This window comes from Balaenoptera acutorostrata, chromosome 6 (genome assembly GCF_949987535.1).
Source record: "Balaenoptera acutorostrata chromosome 6, mBalAcu1.1, whole genome shotgun sequence".
NCBI lineage: Eukaryota > Metazoa > Chordata > Mammalia > Artiodactyla > Balaenopteridae > Balaenoptera > Balaenoptera acutorostrata.
Window position 1 is genome coordinate 78,166,576 of NC_080069.1, and position 16,864 is coordinate 78,183,439.

The following is a 16,864-nucleotide window of genomic DNA, read 5'->3' on the forward strand; positions in this document are numbered from 1 at the left end:
AAATCCCTTCTATTCTAAGTTGTTCAGGCCACATTCTTGGATATAGGGGATTCTGCATAAACATCTTCATAACTGGAAAAGTTATAAGAGAATGAGTATTCCATTAATAAGGAATTCCTGATTTTTAAAAAATATAGTCTAGCACAGAAATGACTACTTAGTAATTTTTTTTAACATCTTTATTGGAGTATAATTGCTTTACAGTTAGTTTCTGCTGTATAACAAAATGAATCAGCTATATTCATACGTATGTCCCCATATCCCCTCCCTCTTGCATCTCCCTCCCACCCTCCTTATCCCACCCCTCTAGGTGGTCGCAAAGCACTGAGCTGATCTCCCTGTTCTCCCTGTGCTATGAGGCTGCTTCCCACTAGCTATCTATTTTACATTTGGTAGTGTATATAAGTCCATGCCACTCTCTCACTTCATCCCAGCTTACCCTTCCCACTCCCTGTGTCCTCAAGTCTATTCTCTATGTCTGTGTCTTTATTCCTGTCCTGCCCCTAGGTTCATCAGAACCATTTTTTTTTTTTTTTTAGATTCCATATATATGTGTTAGCATACGGTATTTGTTTTTCTCTTTCTCACTTACTTCATTCTGTATAGCTCGGGGGTAGAGCATTTGACTATCTAGTAAATTTTGAAGGGAAATCTGAGGGAAATTTTTTGAATTGCTATAATTTTCAGAGTTTTCTCCTGAAGTAGTGTAGATGATGATCATGTCCCCCATTCTAGAGAACTCACTGTGGTCCCAATTTAAATGCAGCTTCTCAGACAGTCCCTTCCTGGTCTCCTAATTAAAACATATGCCTTAAGCCCCACACCCCATCACCTGCCTATACAAGACCAATATTTATCTATCCTATTACTCTGGTTTTCTATCTAAAAGGATCTTATTTTCTCGTACACTAATCATCTATCATTCCTTGTACACTATAATGTCTGCTTTCATCTCATGAGTAATTAAAGCCTGGAAGCCTGGGAGTTATTTTTGAATCTTCCTTTTCCTTGCTTTTTCCTACAATTCTTTCAATTCATCAGCTAGTCTTGACTATTCTAAGTCCAAATATGTCTTGAAGTCATCTGCCTCTCCCGGCGTTCACTGCTGTCGTAGTCCAAGGCCCCCATCGACGCTCACTGCACTGTAGCAGTCTCCTGTCTGTTGTCCCACTTTACTGCACCCCCATCTGTAACCTATCTGCACAAAGGAGCCGGAAAGAGTTAATAAAAATACCGACTGTGTTGTTCACTATGCCATTATACTATTCCAGGCCCTGTTATATGAGGGTTCTCAATAGTATTGGCTGAATGAAGGCACAGACAGAAATAAATGAGCAGAGAGAATGAATTGACAGAAAATCTCCTTCTGTCTCATCTTACAGAGAGGGCTAGTGACACTTGGTTAAGGTGGCAGAGCTACTACATGTCAGGTTTGGGACTAAAACCCAATTTTTCTAAGAATGGTCAAGGGTTTCTTTATAGAAAACACAGTCATATCTCCTCATTCCTTTTTACTCTTAATGAATTAGTTGCATTTTATTTCACTTTACTGCACAATCATTGTTCATCTTGATTGGAAAATTGATACCCACTTTCTGTAAAAATCATTAAATTACTGAAGAACATAAAGGAGTTAAGAAGCAATTCATAATCCCTCTGAGCATGTAATTTTTACTTTCATCTTTATGTTTTTCTTCTTCATTGTTATTTTTTGCCATAAGTATGCATTTATTTTTATTGTCAGGAAATATAGAGTTATATCAATGTGTTAAGAATTTCATTCATGGGAAATAACTGCTGGTGATATTTTAATGTAATTTATTCTAATGTTTTGTGGGTTTGTTTGCAATTTCTGGGATATGAATTCACATAATGCACAGAAAGATATTTTAAAGAATGCTAACCATAAGTTTAAGAAAGTAGGATTCATAATTTTAAATGTGGTCCACACAATTAATAAATATAGCTTAGCATACTACTTCTAATCCCTTGAATTTTTATAGCAACTGACTTTAAGGCTGCAAAATGTTCACAGTCTTAGAAACCTAATTATTTCTTAGAAAAATCCTTTGAGAAAGGGAAAATAAATTTTGTAGACTTTTTATTAGGTAATGATAGCAATAGCATAACTCTACCTATGTATCTATATATATTTTTAGAAGCCACACTAATATATAAAAAATATTTGACATTTTCCCAAGGATTTTCTCTGCAGAGGTTGTTTTTGGATGTATGTATAAAGCCTTGAAGTAATTTATAAGCTTCTTCTCTGGTCTCCACATATGTTGGCAGAGTTACTCATGTAAAATATATGCTTGAAATTTAACTACTATAATATTTGTTATTAAAATAAGCAGTCTTATCTAATATGTAGAGGAATAAATTAAAGGAATTTTAACACCAAAGTTATCTTTTCTTAATTAAACAAGGATTGTATTTACTTTAAAATACATATCATACTCATATCATACATATCATACTCAAGCTGCCCTCAAATATAATTTAATTTTCCATTATCTACATTTTAAACTAGCTCTTTTTTTTCATTGTTCATCTTTCTTATTTCTTTAGGCACTATCCACCCCTTCCCCAACTCCAGCAACCAAAATTAATTGCATTTTGCATCAAAATAATTTAAAATAGACCAAAGAACCAATTCCATAGGCCAATTTGCAAAAGCATTATGCACCTACATATACAATCAAAAAATGCATTTCTGATAAAATGCATTAAAAATAATAAAATATAAATTAATAAAATTTTTAAAAATTAAGTGCTTAGCATAATGCCCAGCACAGAAAAAGCACTTGATACATGTATGTCAATGTCTTTGTAACTGTCATTTTTATTGATGATGTGTATTGGTACTACTAAAGGTTAATGGGATGCCTGTATTATGCATGATAATATTACAGTTAGGGTGACTATATGTCATAGCTGGCCTGGGAGAACAATGGTTTGTGTCCATTGTCCCAGTGTCCTTTACAGCTTAACATTTTAGCACTCCCAAAAGTGTCCTGATTTGGATGATCAATCGCATGGTCACTGATGTATAGTACAAAAGTAACCGTGATGAGAAGACCCCAGTACAGTCATCCCTCATCTCTTGATTTGGGCTTAACTGTATTCAGGTCTAGTGAGAGGGTGACTGGCCTCAATGACAAGACACTTTCCAAACGTGGGAAAGTATATTTAACATTAATAAACTCATTCCAGTGCCTGTCTCCTCTTATGTTTTTTAGATGAAGAATCAGACAACATTTAAGAAACTGAGACCACAAGCCTTTACCTCACCTCACCCTTCCTGTCAGAGTTATTTTTAGTTGGGATTTGGTTCTGGCTGAAAATTTAAATAAATTTCTTAGACATGTCCATCTTTTCATTTGGCAGACAAGATGGACTAGAATTAGGGTGGTCAGAATTATGTTTGTGGATGTGGCACAAACCAGTGACACTTGAGTGGCAGTCTTTCCCATACCAGCTACTTGTGATTTATTTTGGGGTTGTAAGCACTACTTCCATTCTTGATTTTTTTTTTTTTTTCCCTTCAGGGGTTATCCAATCTGTCAACTTAAAAATAGCTATGTAGTCATATACATGTAGTCTGATTGCCACCCTCCAGTTTGATCTATATGTTGCCTCTGTGGTTTGTCGATGCACCTCAATAGGTCTTATAACTTGAAATTGTGCTTTACTATGTGTCTTACGTCTTTATGACAATGGCAAATGGATGTACCATGTCAAAAACAGTCTTCTTCACTGTTCTCTATTAGAGAAAGTTCAGTGATGGTTCCAGAATCTCCTGGATTTAGTTCTGGCTACACAATTCATGAGGCTTAGTGCAAATTGAAAATGTAGAGCCTCATGTTAAAAAATTATTAAGAATTTCAAGGTGGCAACAGCAGAACATTAAGTCAAGAATGGGGCCCTTCTATTTGTGAGATCCCGTGCAACTGCATAGATATTGTACCATGCAGTTAGCGCTTTCATCTTTTAGTCTCCTTCATTTTCCTTCTAACTGACAATTATGGACCCCTTATTATGTATGAGGCACTATGCTTGTTATTTAAAATAAAAATAAACTAATTTTTAGATTCTAATATTCCTGCTTTTAGATTTTAATGATTAAGACCCTCATCAGATAGATAAAATAGCACACAAATTGTGGCTATATTTTTGTCTCCTTCAGATCACTCAGCTGTAATTTCCTATTCATCAGTCCTAAGTTGCAGTTCCTCTCCTCCAGGTTCTTATGATCTATGTACTAACTATAGGATCCCAGCAGTCCCTGTCTCCCTGGATCTCTAACCATCCCACACATTGCCTGTTCTATTCCTACAGACAGATTTATTCATGGCTAGGTAATAGATCATGCTATTAAGGTGTTAGTTGAAATGGGTTTAAAGCAAGGGTTTAAACTCAGATGTCTCCAGGGGTTGGGCAGATAATATGAAATGTTCTTTTTCTGGTGTCAATTTCATTTTAAAAAAGACTCAATATAGGCAGAAAAAAATAACTTCAGCCCAAAGTTAACCTAAGAGTTGTCAGTTTCCAATTTTTCTTTTCAGTCAGATTTACTGGAATATAATTCATATGTAATCAGTTCACTCTTTTAAGTGCGTAGTTCTATGAGTTTTGACGAACACCTACATTTGTGTAACAACCACCACAGGCAAGATATAGAATAGTTTCACCATCCCCCAAAATTCCCTTGTGCCTCTTTGTAGTCAATTCCTCCAGCTCCTGAGAACCACTGGTATGTTTTTTTGTCTCTGTAGTTTTGCCTTTTCCAGAATGTCATATAAATGGAATCCTACAGTATGAACCCTTTGGAGACAGACGTCTTTCACTTAGCATAAACATTTGAGATTTATCCATGTTGTATTTGGGTTGTTTCTACCTAATTTTCGAAGGTATTTTTCCTACCTTCCTTCCCTCCCTTCTTCCCATCTTCTATTCTTCCTTTTCTCTTTCCTTCTTACTTTCTCTCTCTCCTTTTGGGTATCAATTGTACAAAAGTAAATTAATCTTGGTATTTGTTTCATAACACACTCTTATTATTGGCCCATGCATAGCTTTTATTTTAATAGTTTTATTGAGAAAAAATTGATATACAATAAACTGGACATACTCAAGTATACAACCTGAAAACCTAGATAGATAAAAACTGTCACTATCACTGTCACTGTATTTTCTAGAAAATTTTGTAAATTAAATAATACAGCATGTACTTTTTTCTATCTAGCTTCTTTCACTCAGCATGATTATTTTAAGATTCATGTATGTTGTTGTATGTATAGTTCATTCCTTAGTATTATCAAGTAGCATTCCATTGTATGGCTGTATCACAATTTGTCTATTAACTTGTTGATGGAGATTTGGATTGTTTTCAGTTTTGGTTACTATAAACATTCATGTAAAAATCTCTATAGGGACATGTGCTTTCCTTTCTTTTGGTTAAATAAATATCTTAGAGTGAAATAGCTAGGTCATATGGTAAATGTACGTTTAACTTTTCAAGAAGTTGTTAAACTGTTTTCCAAAGTATAGTTTGTACCATTTTACATTCCTACCAGCAGTGTATGAGAGTTCTAGTTGGGATTAGCCAGTCTTTTTCATCTTTTCTCCAACACTTGGTATAGCCAGTCTTTTTAATATTAAACATTTCAATAAATCTGTAGTGGTATCTACTGTGGTTTTAATTGCATTTCTCTAATTACTAGTGATGTTGAGTATCTTTTCTTGTGCTTATTTGCCATCACTATCTTCTTTGGTGAAATATCTGTTTAAATTTTTTGCACATATTTTATTGAATTGTTTGTTTTCTTATTTTGAGAGTTGTTATATATATTCTATTACATATTCTGATTTTGAGTCCTTTTGCAGATGCATGATTTGCAAATATTTTCTCCTTGTCTGTGATTATGTTTTCATTGTCTTAAAGTATCTTTTGAAGAGCAGACATTCTGAAGTTTAATAAAGTCCAATTTATCAGTTTTTTCTTTTATGGATTGAACATTTGGTATTATATCTTAAAAAAAAGTCTCTGCCTAACCCATAGTCTTCTGTGTTTTCTTCTACAATTTTTACATTTTTAGATTTTACACTGGGTTTACGGTCCATTTTGAGTTAATTTTTGTATGTGGTGAGATGCAGATTGAAGTTCATTTTTTTAAGTTGAAGTACAGTTGATTTACAATGTTGTGTTAGTTTCTAGTGTATAGCAAAGTAATTCAATTATACATATATATACATATTCTTTTCCATTATGGTTTATGACAGGATATTGAATATAGTTTCCTATGCTATACAGTAGGACCTTGTTGTTTATCTATTTTATATATAGTAGTTTGTATCTGCTAATCCCAAACCCCTACTTTACCCCTCCCCCACCCTCTTTCCCCTACGGTAGCCATAAGTTTGATTTCTGTGTCTGTGAGTCTATTTCTGTTTTGTAAATAAGTTCATTTGTGTCACATATAAGTGATATCATGTGGTATTTGTCTTTCTCTTTCTGACTTTTGAAGTTCATTTTTTTAATGTGTGGACATCCAATTGTTTTGACATAATTTATTGAAAAGACTATTATTTCTCCACTAAATTGTCTTTGTACCTTTGTTAAAAATCCTTTGACCATGTATGTGTGGGTCTATTTCTGGTCTCTCTTTTCTGTTCCAGTGATCCATTTTGTCTCTCTGGATACCAGTATCACATTGTCTTGATTACTGTAGCTTTCTAGTAAGTCTTGAAGTTAAGTAGTGTGTGTCCTCCAGCTATTTTCTTCTTTTTCAAAGTTGTTTTTCCAGTTCTAAGTTATTTGCATTTACATATAAATTTTTGGTTTTAGCTTGTTGATTTATTCACTTTTATTGCTATATAACATTCTGTTTTGTAAATATTCCATAATTTTTATATTCCATAATTTATATATTTTTCAAAGTTTTGCTAAGAGTTTCCTATCAAAAACAGTGCTGATAAAATGCATAGTATTTGAATCCTCATGAATATGTACAAGAGTTTCTTCTGCATATTCTTAGTAGTAAATTTGCCAGGTCATAAGTTAAGCGAAAATTTATCTTCACAGGATTTAACTGGATTGTTTTCCAAAGTGGTTGAGCTAATTTATACTCTTAAAAGACACATATAAGAGATCCTATTTATCCTAATTGTCCAACATTTGGTATTTTCAGGCTTAATAATCTTGCCAAATGGGTGAAAATTGATACCTGTTGGAGGAGGTCATGAAGAGGATATGATCGCTGATTGACCCATGCGCTGGACTTGGACTTGGGCAACTGGAGGCTTCTCACCCCCTCCCCTGCCCTTGGAATGTATGTTCTGCCTACAGTTCCCATAGCCGGAGCTGTTTTGAGGACATGGCCTTGAGAGAGTAAGGTGTTGAGACCATCTGGAGTGAATATGTGACTGAACCCAGTTAAGGCCTCTGTATAAACTCCTAAGATTCTGGCAGGTGGGTGCAGAGATCTACTTGTCTTGTGATGCCCAAGACAAGTTCTCCTGTAAGTTCCCTTGCTTATTAAAATCGCCACCTACCAAGTAGGTGCAAAACCAACTGTTGTTGAACTGGGCAGGAGACTGAAGAAATGGATCTTGGAAAAGAGGCATCCATAGGGGAAACCCAGGGTTGGCCATCATCCTTCATGTGAAGAGGGGTTGCTCATATGTTACATGCTTGTGGACCACCACATGAGTATGGTGATGCCCCAAAAATGCCCACTGGTTTAATGCACTTGTTTGAGGAACTGAGCATAACACACTGCTGCAAAGAAGAGAAATGAACCGCCGCGCAGTGGGCTGGCCTCTAGGGTGGGCAGTACGACTTGACACTGATGACCAACCAGAGGCTGAAGCTTGAGTTAGAAAGTTGGAAGAAGAGCTGAGGTTAGAGAAGGATGTGCACTGTCCACTGCCCTGCTCGCTTCGGGGCTGGCAGACAAGGTGGGAGAGCAGGATGATTAAGTTGCAGACTTTAGCCTGCTGTTTTGCAAGGCCAGGAGGGCTCAAGCTGCCATGGATTAAGGTCTGAGCACCTGTGACAAAGCCTGATTGGGACACTAAGTGGTGGACTCCCTGGGAAAGTGAGGAAAACAAAGGAGGATTTTATGGTGATTGACAGTGAAACTGATGACACACCCCATGCCATTGGACCCGTAATTCAAAGGAAAGCAAAAACACAGCAACAACAACCCCAGCCAGTAAGGCAGCCCCCAATTCAGGAAACGTACCTGATGAGAGAATATATGCTCACTGAGCTTATTGATATAATTATCAAGTTCCAACGAAAGGCCAGGAGAATATCCAGGAATGGTTAGTATGTTTACAGGATTGAGAGGCAAGGGAAAGGGGGCAATGGCATTTCTCTGACTGGGCAGGAGGCAAGAAAAAGAGCGATATCACCACACAACCTTCTCTCCAGCTCAGGGGTGCTCAGGGGTGAGGGGCAAGGGGGAGGTCAAGGCACTCACTCCTTTGTAGATTGGATTATTCTACCCTACAGGGAAGCTTGACCCAATAAGGGGGTCTCTCTGGACATATGAGGCCCTGGATATATTTAGAGGAGGTACAACAAATTCTTAGGGAGCGGGAAATGAGGTAGGCATCTACGCCCCTGTCTTGGAAGGCCCTGATTGGGCTACATTCACTGCAGGAATGAAAGCCAAGATACTCCAGTATGCCTTCGGTACCTGGTATGCGGCACTGATAACCATGCTGAGCCCAGTCATAAGAGGAGACGTTTTTTTTTTTGTTTTTTTTTGTTTTTTTTTTAAATTTTTATTTATTTATTTATTTATTTTTGGCTGTGTTGGGTCTTCGTTTCTGTGCGAGGGCTTTCTCTAGTTGCGGCAAGTGGGGGCCACTCTTCATCGCGGTGCGCGGGCCTCTCGCTATCGTAGCCTCTCTTGTTGCGGAGCACAGGCTCCAGACGCGCAGGCTCAGTAGTTGTGGCTCACGGGCTTAGTTGCTCCGCGGCATGTGGGATCTTCCCAGACCAGGGCTCGAACCCGTGTCCCCTGCATTGGCAGGCAGATTCTCAACCACTGCGCCACCAGGGAAGCCCCCGAGGAGACGTTTTTGACGTTGGGCAGGCCACCGCTGCTCAGGGATACTGACAAATCCCAGGATAGGTACAGGCTGTGGGAAAGACCTAAGACAGACAGGGAGCTCAAGAAGACAACAGGCTAACCCAATTGGCTGTAAACGGTCTGGTACGAGTAACCCAGAAGCAAATGTGGTTTGACCTCATTGCTGCAAGGATCACACCTGAAAAGATAGACGGGCAACCTAACACTGTGTTAGCTGGCCTGTGGAAAGCCTTGAAAGCTGAACAAGAGCTCAGACCTGCCCCACCTGCCCTACCATCCCTGATGTACCTACTGCTACAGCAGAGGCCTCAGGGATACAGTCCTATTCGGGGTGGGTGCCTCCCACTCCCCAGGTGTAAGATATAAGCCAAGATGGCCTCCAAGTGAGGGCCGTTGGGGGCAATTGGAGGCCACATGTTGAGCTCACTATTCGCTGGTACCCCAGAAATAAACAAAAGGTGACAGCTCTGATTGATACTTGAGCTGAATATACTCTAATACCTGGTAAACTTCAGGAATTTTCTGGGCCTTTCAGCGCCATTGATGGTTTCCAAGGGCAGTTGGTTAAGGTCAGGAAGGTCCCTTTGACACTGCAAATTGGGTGTTCTCACGCACAAGAATATGAAGATTTTATCTCTCCAATTCCAGAGAACATATTGGGCACTGACATCCTGCAAGGCCAAACACTGCAAACCTCTGTCGGTGAATTCTGCCTCCATGTTAGAGTAATCAAACCAGTACTGCTGAGGGGAAATGCCAACTGGGAATCAGTAAGCCTACCCTTCCCCCTAATGAAAAGTGGTAATTGTCAAGGAAATAGGAGAAACTATCCAAGAACTGCACTGAGTGGGTATTCTACACCATGTCCATAGCACTTTCAACAGCCCGTTGTGGTCGGTAAAAAAAGGCAGATAGCTCATGGCAGATGATGGCGGATTACTGAGAATTGGTCAAAGTTATGCCCCCCTTTCATGCAGCTGTGCCCAAAATTGACACCATCTTAGATACTTTGGCCACAGTCCTAGGAGTGGACCATGCTGTTCTGGACTTAGCAAATGCTTTTTTACAGAATACCTTGGCTGCTGAGTCACAAGTTCAGTTTGCTTTCACATGGAAGGCACGATAATGGACTTTTCAAATTCTTCCCTGAGGCTACCTGTACAGCCCCACAAAATGTCATGGGATGGTACCTGGAGATCTGTCCCTGTTATTCTTCCCCACATGTGTAAAATGGGCCCATTGCTTTGATGATGTAATGTCAACATATGAAGCCTTGCCTCTGCTGACTTCACACTGCAGATTTTGCTGGAACACCTGTGAGCAAGTGTATGGGAGGTGAACACACAGAAAACTGAAGGTGCAGTCACCAATGTAAAGTCTCCGGGAGTCATGTGATCAGGTAAGACGTGAATTGTCCCAGAGCTATTATGGACAAGGTGCAAGCCTAGCTAATCTCTAAGGACATGAAAGAGGTGCAAGCTTTTATAGGAATTTTGGGGGTTTGGAGGACTTTTATTCTCTACCTGGCACAGTGTTTCCATTCCTTATACTGCCTGGTAAAGAAAGGACATGTGTGAGACTGGAGATCAGAACAACGAGCCACCTTTGAGAGGGCAAACATACTAAGGAGATTAAAGCTCTAGGCATCTCCCAAGCAGGGCTACCATTTGAGTTAGACATGTCTGTGACTCCAGAAGGTATGGGTTGGGAACTGTAGCAGAGACAACAGAAGGAGAGAGTAGCCTTAGGATTTTGGTCCCAACTCTGGAAGGGGGCAGAAACCTGGTATAGCCCATAGAGCCGTGGCTCCTAGCAGTGTACACAGCACTCTTCCAGTAGAGCCTCTCATGAAAGAACAGTGTATCATGGTAAGAACTTCTGTTCCTATCAAGGTTGGATTGAGAATATGTTCCACCGACCTACCTCTGCCATAGCTCAAACTCCCACTTTGACTAACAGGCATGCCTATTTGAAGAAGAGGACTAACCTGTCCTCCAGCCCACTGTCTCTAGAAATGCAGGTACAACTAGGCCCTGTAGAACATGTAGGTTTTCCAAATGCCTCTGTCCCTAGTCCTGTGGCAGCCCCTGTAGGCTGTAGAGAGGGAATAGTGGAAATTGCTGCTGATGCCCAGTACACAGAGGGGTCTAGTAGGGGCAACCCACCCACATGGACTGCACTTGCTATTCAGCCCAACACTGACACCATCTGGATGGAAACAGGAACAAACCACAGCAGCCAATGGGCTGAACTCAGAACATTTTGGCTGGTGATCACTCATGAGCCCTGGCCATTTCCCTTTGCACTGAAAGTTGGACTGTGGGCAACTGCCCTCCTCTACCTTCTTGGGACTGACATGGTTGGTGTCACCACTGTAGGGAGGGAATTGGAAAGCACTAAAGCAGTACATAAAGGAAGAACAAACTAGAATTAGTACTCTTAATTCATCTGACATTAGCGATACTGATCCAAAAACCTGGCCTGTGGCACACACTATCAATGGGTATTCTTTTTATGTCAAACTACACAGGCAGCCCATCAAATTGCTGACCAGAAGGGTCCTATGAATACCATCATCAGAGCCATGGGTGGCTACACTCAGATTTGGGATGGACTCACCTCAGCTTTTGGACCTTTGAGCACCCATGCACCCCTACATTGGGACCAGAAAAAGCATTTTAAACAGAACCAGCCTAACTGTACCAGGAATATAAGATAGATATCACCAGAACTGCGCAGTCATTCTATTACATCAAAAGATAGTGACTGGTTTGGTACAGAATGGTCACACCATACAGGTATTTACTGGGGAGACCCAAATGAAACCCAGTGGTTCTGTGGCATGAATCTTTGGCCATGGCTTCCATCTAGGTGGTTCGGCCACTGTACCCTGGGTTTTCCCTGGGCACAGGAGAAAATCTATCCCACGGCAACAGAAGTTGCCAACCTCCTTCTCCTCAAGGCCAGAAGGGTGCATTCTGTTTTCCATTGGTACTATCATCTGGCTGCCATCTTTGTTCCTTTCATTGGCCTGGAGGATGGTGTAGCTCACGTAAAAGCCCTTATTAAATTCACCCAGCAAGCCTTATGATAGCCGACAGAACCTGCCCTTGCTGAACACTAAAATGTTTCTAACAAGGAAAGCTGTCCTCTGAAATAGGGTGGTCTTGGACAATGTTACTGCCTCCCAAGGAGGCACCTGTGCCATTACCCAAGTAGAATGTGTGTATGTGTGTGTTCACACCGTGCAGCACTTTTACTAAAGCACACGGGGATACAAGTGAACACCCTGAGTAATCCACCCCCCACCTAGGGAGCTTAATAAATCGGTGGTTTGGATCATGGGGCTTTTAATGGAAAAAATTGTTTCTTACTTTGTGAATTGTTACCTTAATTTGTGTTTTCTCTTGCACGTGCCCATATTGTTGCTGTGGTATTTGCCTCTAATGTAGCCAGATAGCCGCAAATGAGCCATGCTAATGAAATTTCTCGTTGACCACTCAGGGCACATTGTGGAAAAAGGGTTGCATGTAAAATTTTAAGAGCCAGCAGGAGGGGTGGAGAGCTGGAGGAGGTCGTCGAGAGGATGTGACTGCTGTTGACCCTCAAGCTGGACCCGGGCAATTGGAGGCTCCTTATCCCCTCCCCTGTCCTTGGAAGGTGCATTCTGCCTGCCTTCCCTGCACCAGAGCCGTCTCAAAGACACAGTCCTGCAAGAGCAATGTGTTTTTGAGACCATCTGGGCTGAATACAAAACCTAACCCAGTTAAAGCCTCTATATAAACCCTTAACATTCTGCAGGGCAGTGCCAAGATCTACTCGTCTTGCGACCACCAGAGACAAACCTCAAATGTGAGTTCCCTTGTTTATTAAAGCCACCAGCTATGAATCTGGAGTGGCCTGCCTCTTACTTTGGTCTCCCCTTGCCCTCCATGCATGGAGCCAGTTTCAGATTTCACCCGGGGAACTTCTGAGGTTTAAACCAGCATGCCCCTACCGCTTGTGGTCTCGATTTGCATTTCTCTAGATGACATTGGAACTTTCTTCATATGTCTGTTGGCTATGTGTTCCCTCTTCTGTGAAATTACTGCTGATGTTTTGTTCATTTTTATTAGGTTTTATATCTTCCTATGTGTAATATTTGTTCAAATCTTTTGCCACTTATTTCCCTTTTGGGGGTGCTGATTTTCTTCTTGTTGATAAGTAGAAGTTCTTTGTTTTTTATACTCTTATGAAGTGTTGTGTGAGTTGTAAGTATTTTCTACTTTAATTTCTTTGAACCATCTTTTGATGAATAGAAATTTTAAATTTTAACATGCGTGAATTAATCTATTTTTCTTTGTTGGTTTCTGTGTTTAAACTTTCGTTTAGTATTGTTTTTATAATTTTCTGGACACAAGGCTTGAAGAACATCTTTTGTTAATTTATTTATAAGTTTATTATGGTTTTTGTTAGAATAGCATTTAGAGTTATTTTACATATTTTTAAAGTTAATATAAATTAAATTACATACTGTTCTCACTCTAGATTATAGGTCCAACAATTTGCAACAAAACTTCTCAATTTCCTTATAAATTTCCAAGTTAAAGAACCACTTTAACTTTCATTGTAAATCTTTAAATGTAAGTACTTGTATCAGCTATATCCTATCTTACTATTACAGTTGAGATCTAATGTCCAGAATAGGAAAAAACTAAGTGAGCATCACTTTACAGAGCTTTGTTTTAAACCATAATTCCAGGTGTGCTACACACTACTTTAGCTAAAATCTATGTAGTAGGCTTCATATTCTAGAAGGGTCAGATCTGTGCACAAATCCATCTGTGAAGCCAAAAAGCTGCCTTGGTGTAATGTGCCACCAGGATCCATTTCAAAACAGTGTTTCCTCTTGCCAAGGTCAGCGGCTATCACCAAAGTAACCAGAGAATGCCCGTGTTCTCCCTCTCAAAAGGCAGCCTCTTTTGCAACATTAAATTTCAGCACTTTTTGTCCCTTTCTTTTCAGTGATGGAAATCTTTTTTGTTTACCATTTTAAAGCAAGGATTACTACCTTCCTTTGAGAAGTGTGATAGAAAAAAAATTTTTTTTTAAACTTCCCAGAAAATAAGTTTCCTCTTATAGCAAGTTTTATTTTCAGAGAATTTGAGAAAATGAACACAATATCTCCAAGTTTCCCCCACATTGAGATTGACAGCTAAACTGAACGCGCTGTGGCTTTGCTGCTTAAACCTGAACTCCACACGTAGGAGTATCTTCTTTATTTACTCATTTAATTTACAAAGTCTGCTTAGTGGTCAGTATTTCTCACTCTTCTAAAAGTGCTTTCCCTTACACTGCCCTCTGTGCATGTATTTAGGATAAAGCCCTAGAATGGAAGGTATTTAATAAAACGAGGCAGGCAAGCACATACAGAATGGGATGAAGCCAGATTTGCTTTGAAGACCACTTGCACGATCAGCTTAGTTTTATTTCAAACACGAGCCCCACACACAACCCTCTTGACCTGAGTACTCCATCCCTAAATGGCCAACTAAACATTCATGAAAATTTAATGGTGAGGAAATTAGTACCTTCTTATGTTTCAGACTGTGAAATGGCACCAGGGAGCACTTTCAGCAACAGGCAGAACTGTGTGCATGTGCCGGACCAGACCTGAGACATTTGTCCCTTCAGCCTGTCATCCTTCTTCAAGTTAACCGGCAGCCGAGACGTTCTGACAGGACACCACCAGGATGCCGCCCAAGAAAGGTATTTCAAAATAAAGACCTGGTTGTAGGATCCTCCACCTTTCTTAGAGATTGGGCACGTTGAAAAGTTTGTTTCACAGTTTTTGCTTCCTCTTTGGGGGCATTCCTCTTTCAATTTTTTCTGTGGGGAGGGTCCCTTTGTTTCTTGAGAAATTGGGAAGGGTTCAATATTTCTTCAACTTCTTTTCTTTAATGGATGTATGATTTCACCAACTAGTAAGTGCTTGAACTTAACCTTTCTTTCATTTAAGAAGGTAATGGGGGAAAGCAAAATAACACTGATATGCCAGTGCAGCAACTCCTACTTGGGGTTTAGTCCATAGCAGTGACCTCTTGTCAGATTGGTGTGTGGGCCAGGTTTGTGAGGGAGACCTGTCCTGCTTCAATTTGTGAATTAGATACAGTTCTGAATTAAGTAAAGCTGAAGAGTAGAGGAAAGAGGATTAAGGCAGAGAAAGCTAAGAAGAGAGACATAAAACCCTATGGGGGGGGGGTGGTATTTATGTGAAGGGAAGCAATGTGATGAAACATTCTTGGTACCTGTGACTTGTCACAGAGGTGCATTTTCAGTACTATGGGGATAGTGCGTGGCATGTTCAGCTGTCATTTTGTGATGCTAATGCAGCTTACATTTAGATCTGTTGTCATCCTCATTTCAGTCCCCAAAAGACAAACTGGTAAAAATTGTAAATATGGAAAACCTGGAAATGCATATTTGCTTTTCAGCCTAGAACTTCTAATCCAGATGGCCAAATGGTCTCCGTCGTTCCTTTAGCTGACTTATTTAATCGTAGAACGGAAAGTGGAGACAGAGATCTCATGTAGAGATAATCTATTAAAGTCATCCAGGCCTGTGTCTTGAGAATCTGAGCAGTATCCTATTTAATATGCTCAGTTATCTTATGGACTTGAAGCATCTGGGCAGTCTTAGGAATATTTTTATCAAAACAGGTCATTGCTTTTAGAAAACAAAAACAAAAACAAAACCAACCACTTCTTTTGAGGCTCAACACACTTTTCCAAAGAGGCTATTAGAAATAGCTCATAGTTGTATATTAGCTTTTAATAGGTGGGGTTGGTTTTCCATTAATAAGTGTAGGGTTCAAATTTTATATAAGATGTTCAACTTCAGCACCTTTAGGGTGTTCCAACCTGGGGTCCTCAAACTCCTCAGGCTATTTTGGTAGTGAAGGTATTGGCAGGCTCTCTTTAGAACTCCAACAATTTTTACAAAAACTTGCAATAAGGCTGCTCAGTCTATCTTAACCATTTGTAAAAATGATGCTAATCCTGAATTGTAATTTAAAATGTAACATGTTGAGATCTTTCCCCACCCTCTCTCTTTCATCATTGTTTGAAACAGATTAACAGATTAACTAGAAAAGCCCTCAGAAATTTTCCTTCAGTGCATCAATAGATTCTGTGATTTACAGACAGAAACTGCCTATTAGTAAAATAGTGGTCCTAAATGGCTTAGATGAGTTAATATTTGTGAAAGCCATTTGTAAACTCTGATATAACATACAAAATAAAGGTGACAATCATCGCCATGTTTCTATACTATTGTTTGGCCATATGATATTTTTTCAACAATGCAAAAATAAAACTCAGCCCTGCTCATACAGATTCTTCAAAATTCTAGATTTGTGATGCTCAAATAAATGATCTTTTTTCATATTTAAAGATGGATAGGTAGCATTTTCTACAAGAGATAAATAATATACAGCTGTGTTGGGATATTAATTTCCATAGAAATTTATTTTATTCATTCATTCGTTTATTCATTTGGTCACTTATTGGCATTCAACAAACAATTCATTTGATTCTTTTTATGTGCTCTGGGAAGAACGTGATGTGACAGAGTTCTTCTCAAAGAATTTGTAGATTAATGTGTTTGGGGCAGTACTGAATAATTATCAAAACAAAACCAGAGCCAGAAACATTGCTTTGCAAGTTCTTTAAGGCCTTTAAAAATTAGGAACATTGAGGTATTTGTTTCCAGCTTGGCCTGTG

At 39.4% G+C, this 16,864-nt stretch overlaps 1 protein-coding gene across 9 annotated transcripts in view; it reads left to right on the forward strand.

The window, feature by feature from the left end:
* The window catches only part of TMC1 (transmembrane channel like 1), a 379,606-nt gene that overhangs the window by 236,861 nt on the left and 125,881 nt on the right, over positions 1-16,864 (forward strand). For 5 of the 9 annotated variants that reach the window (XR_009008543.1, XM_057547720.1, XM_057547721.1 and 2 more), the window contains 4 exons: positions 7,191-8,328; positions 10,404-10,503; positions 12,906-12,956; positions 14,690-14,852. Coding sequence is in view for 8 of the 9 variants with exons in the window: in XM_057547720.1 (XP_057403703.1) it covers positions 14,837-14,852 (16 nt within the window). In the remaining variant the exon portion in view is untranslated. The remainder of the gene's footprint in view (positions 1-7,190; positions 8,329-10,403; positions 10,504-12,905; positions 12,957-14,689; positions 14,853-16,864) is intronic. The other 4 variants (XM_057547723.1, XM_057547722.1, XM_007182268.3 and 1 more) reach the window with 4 other exon arrangements.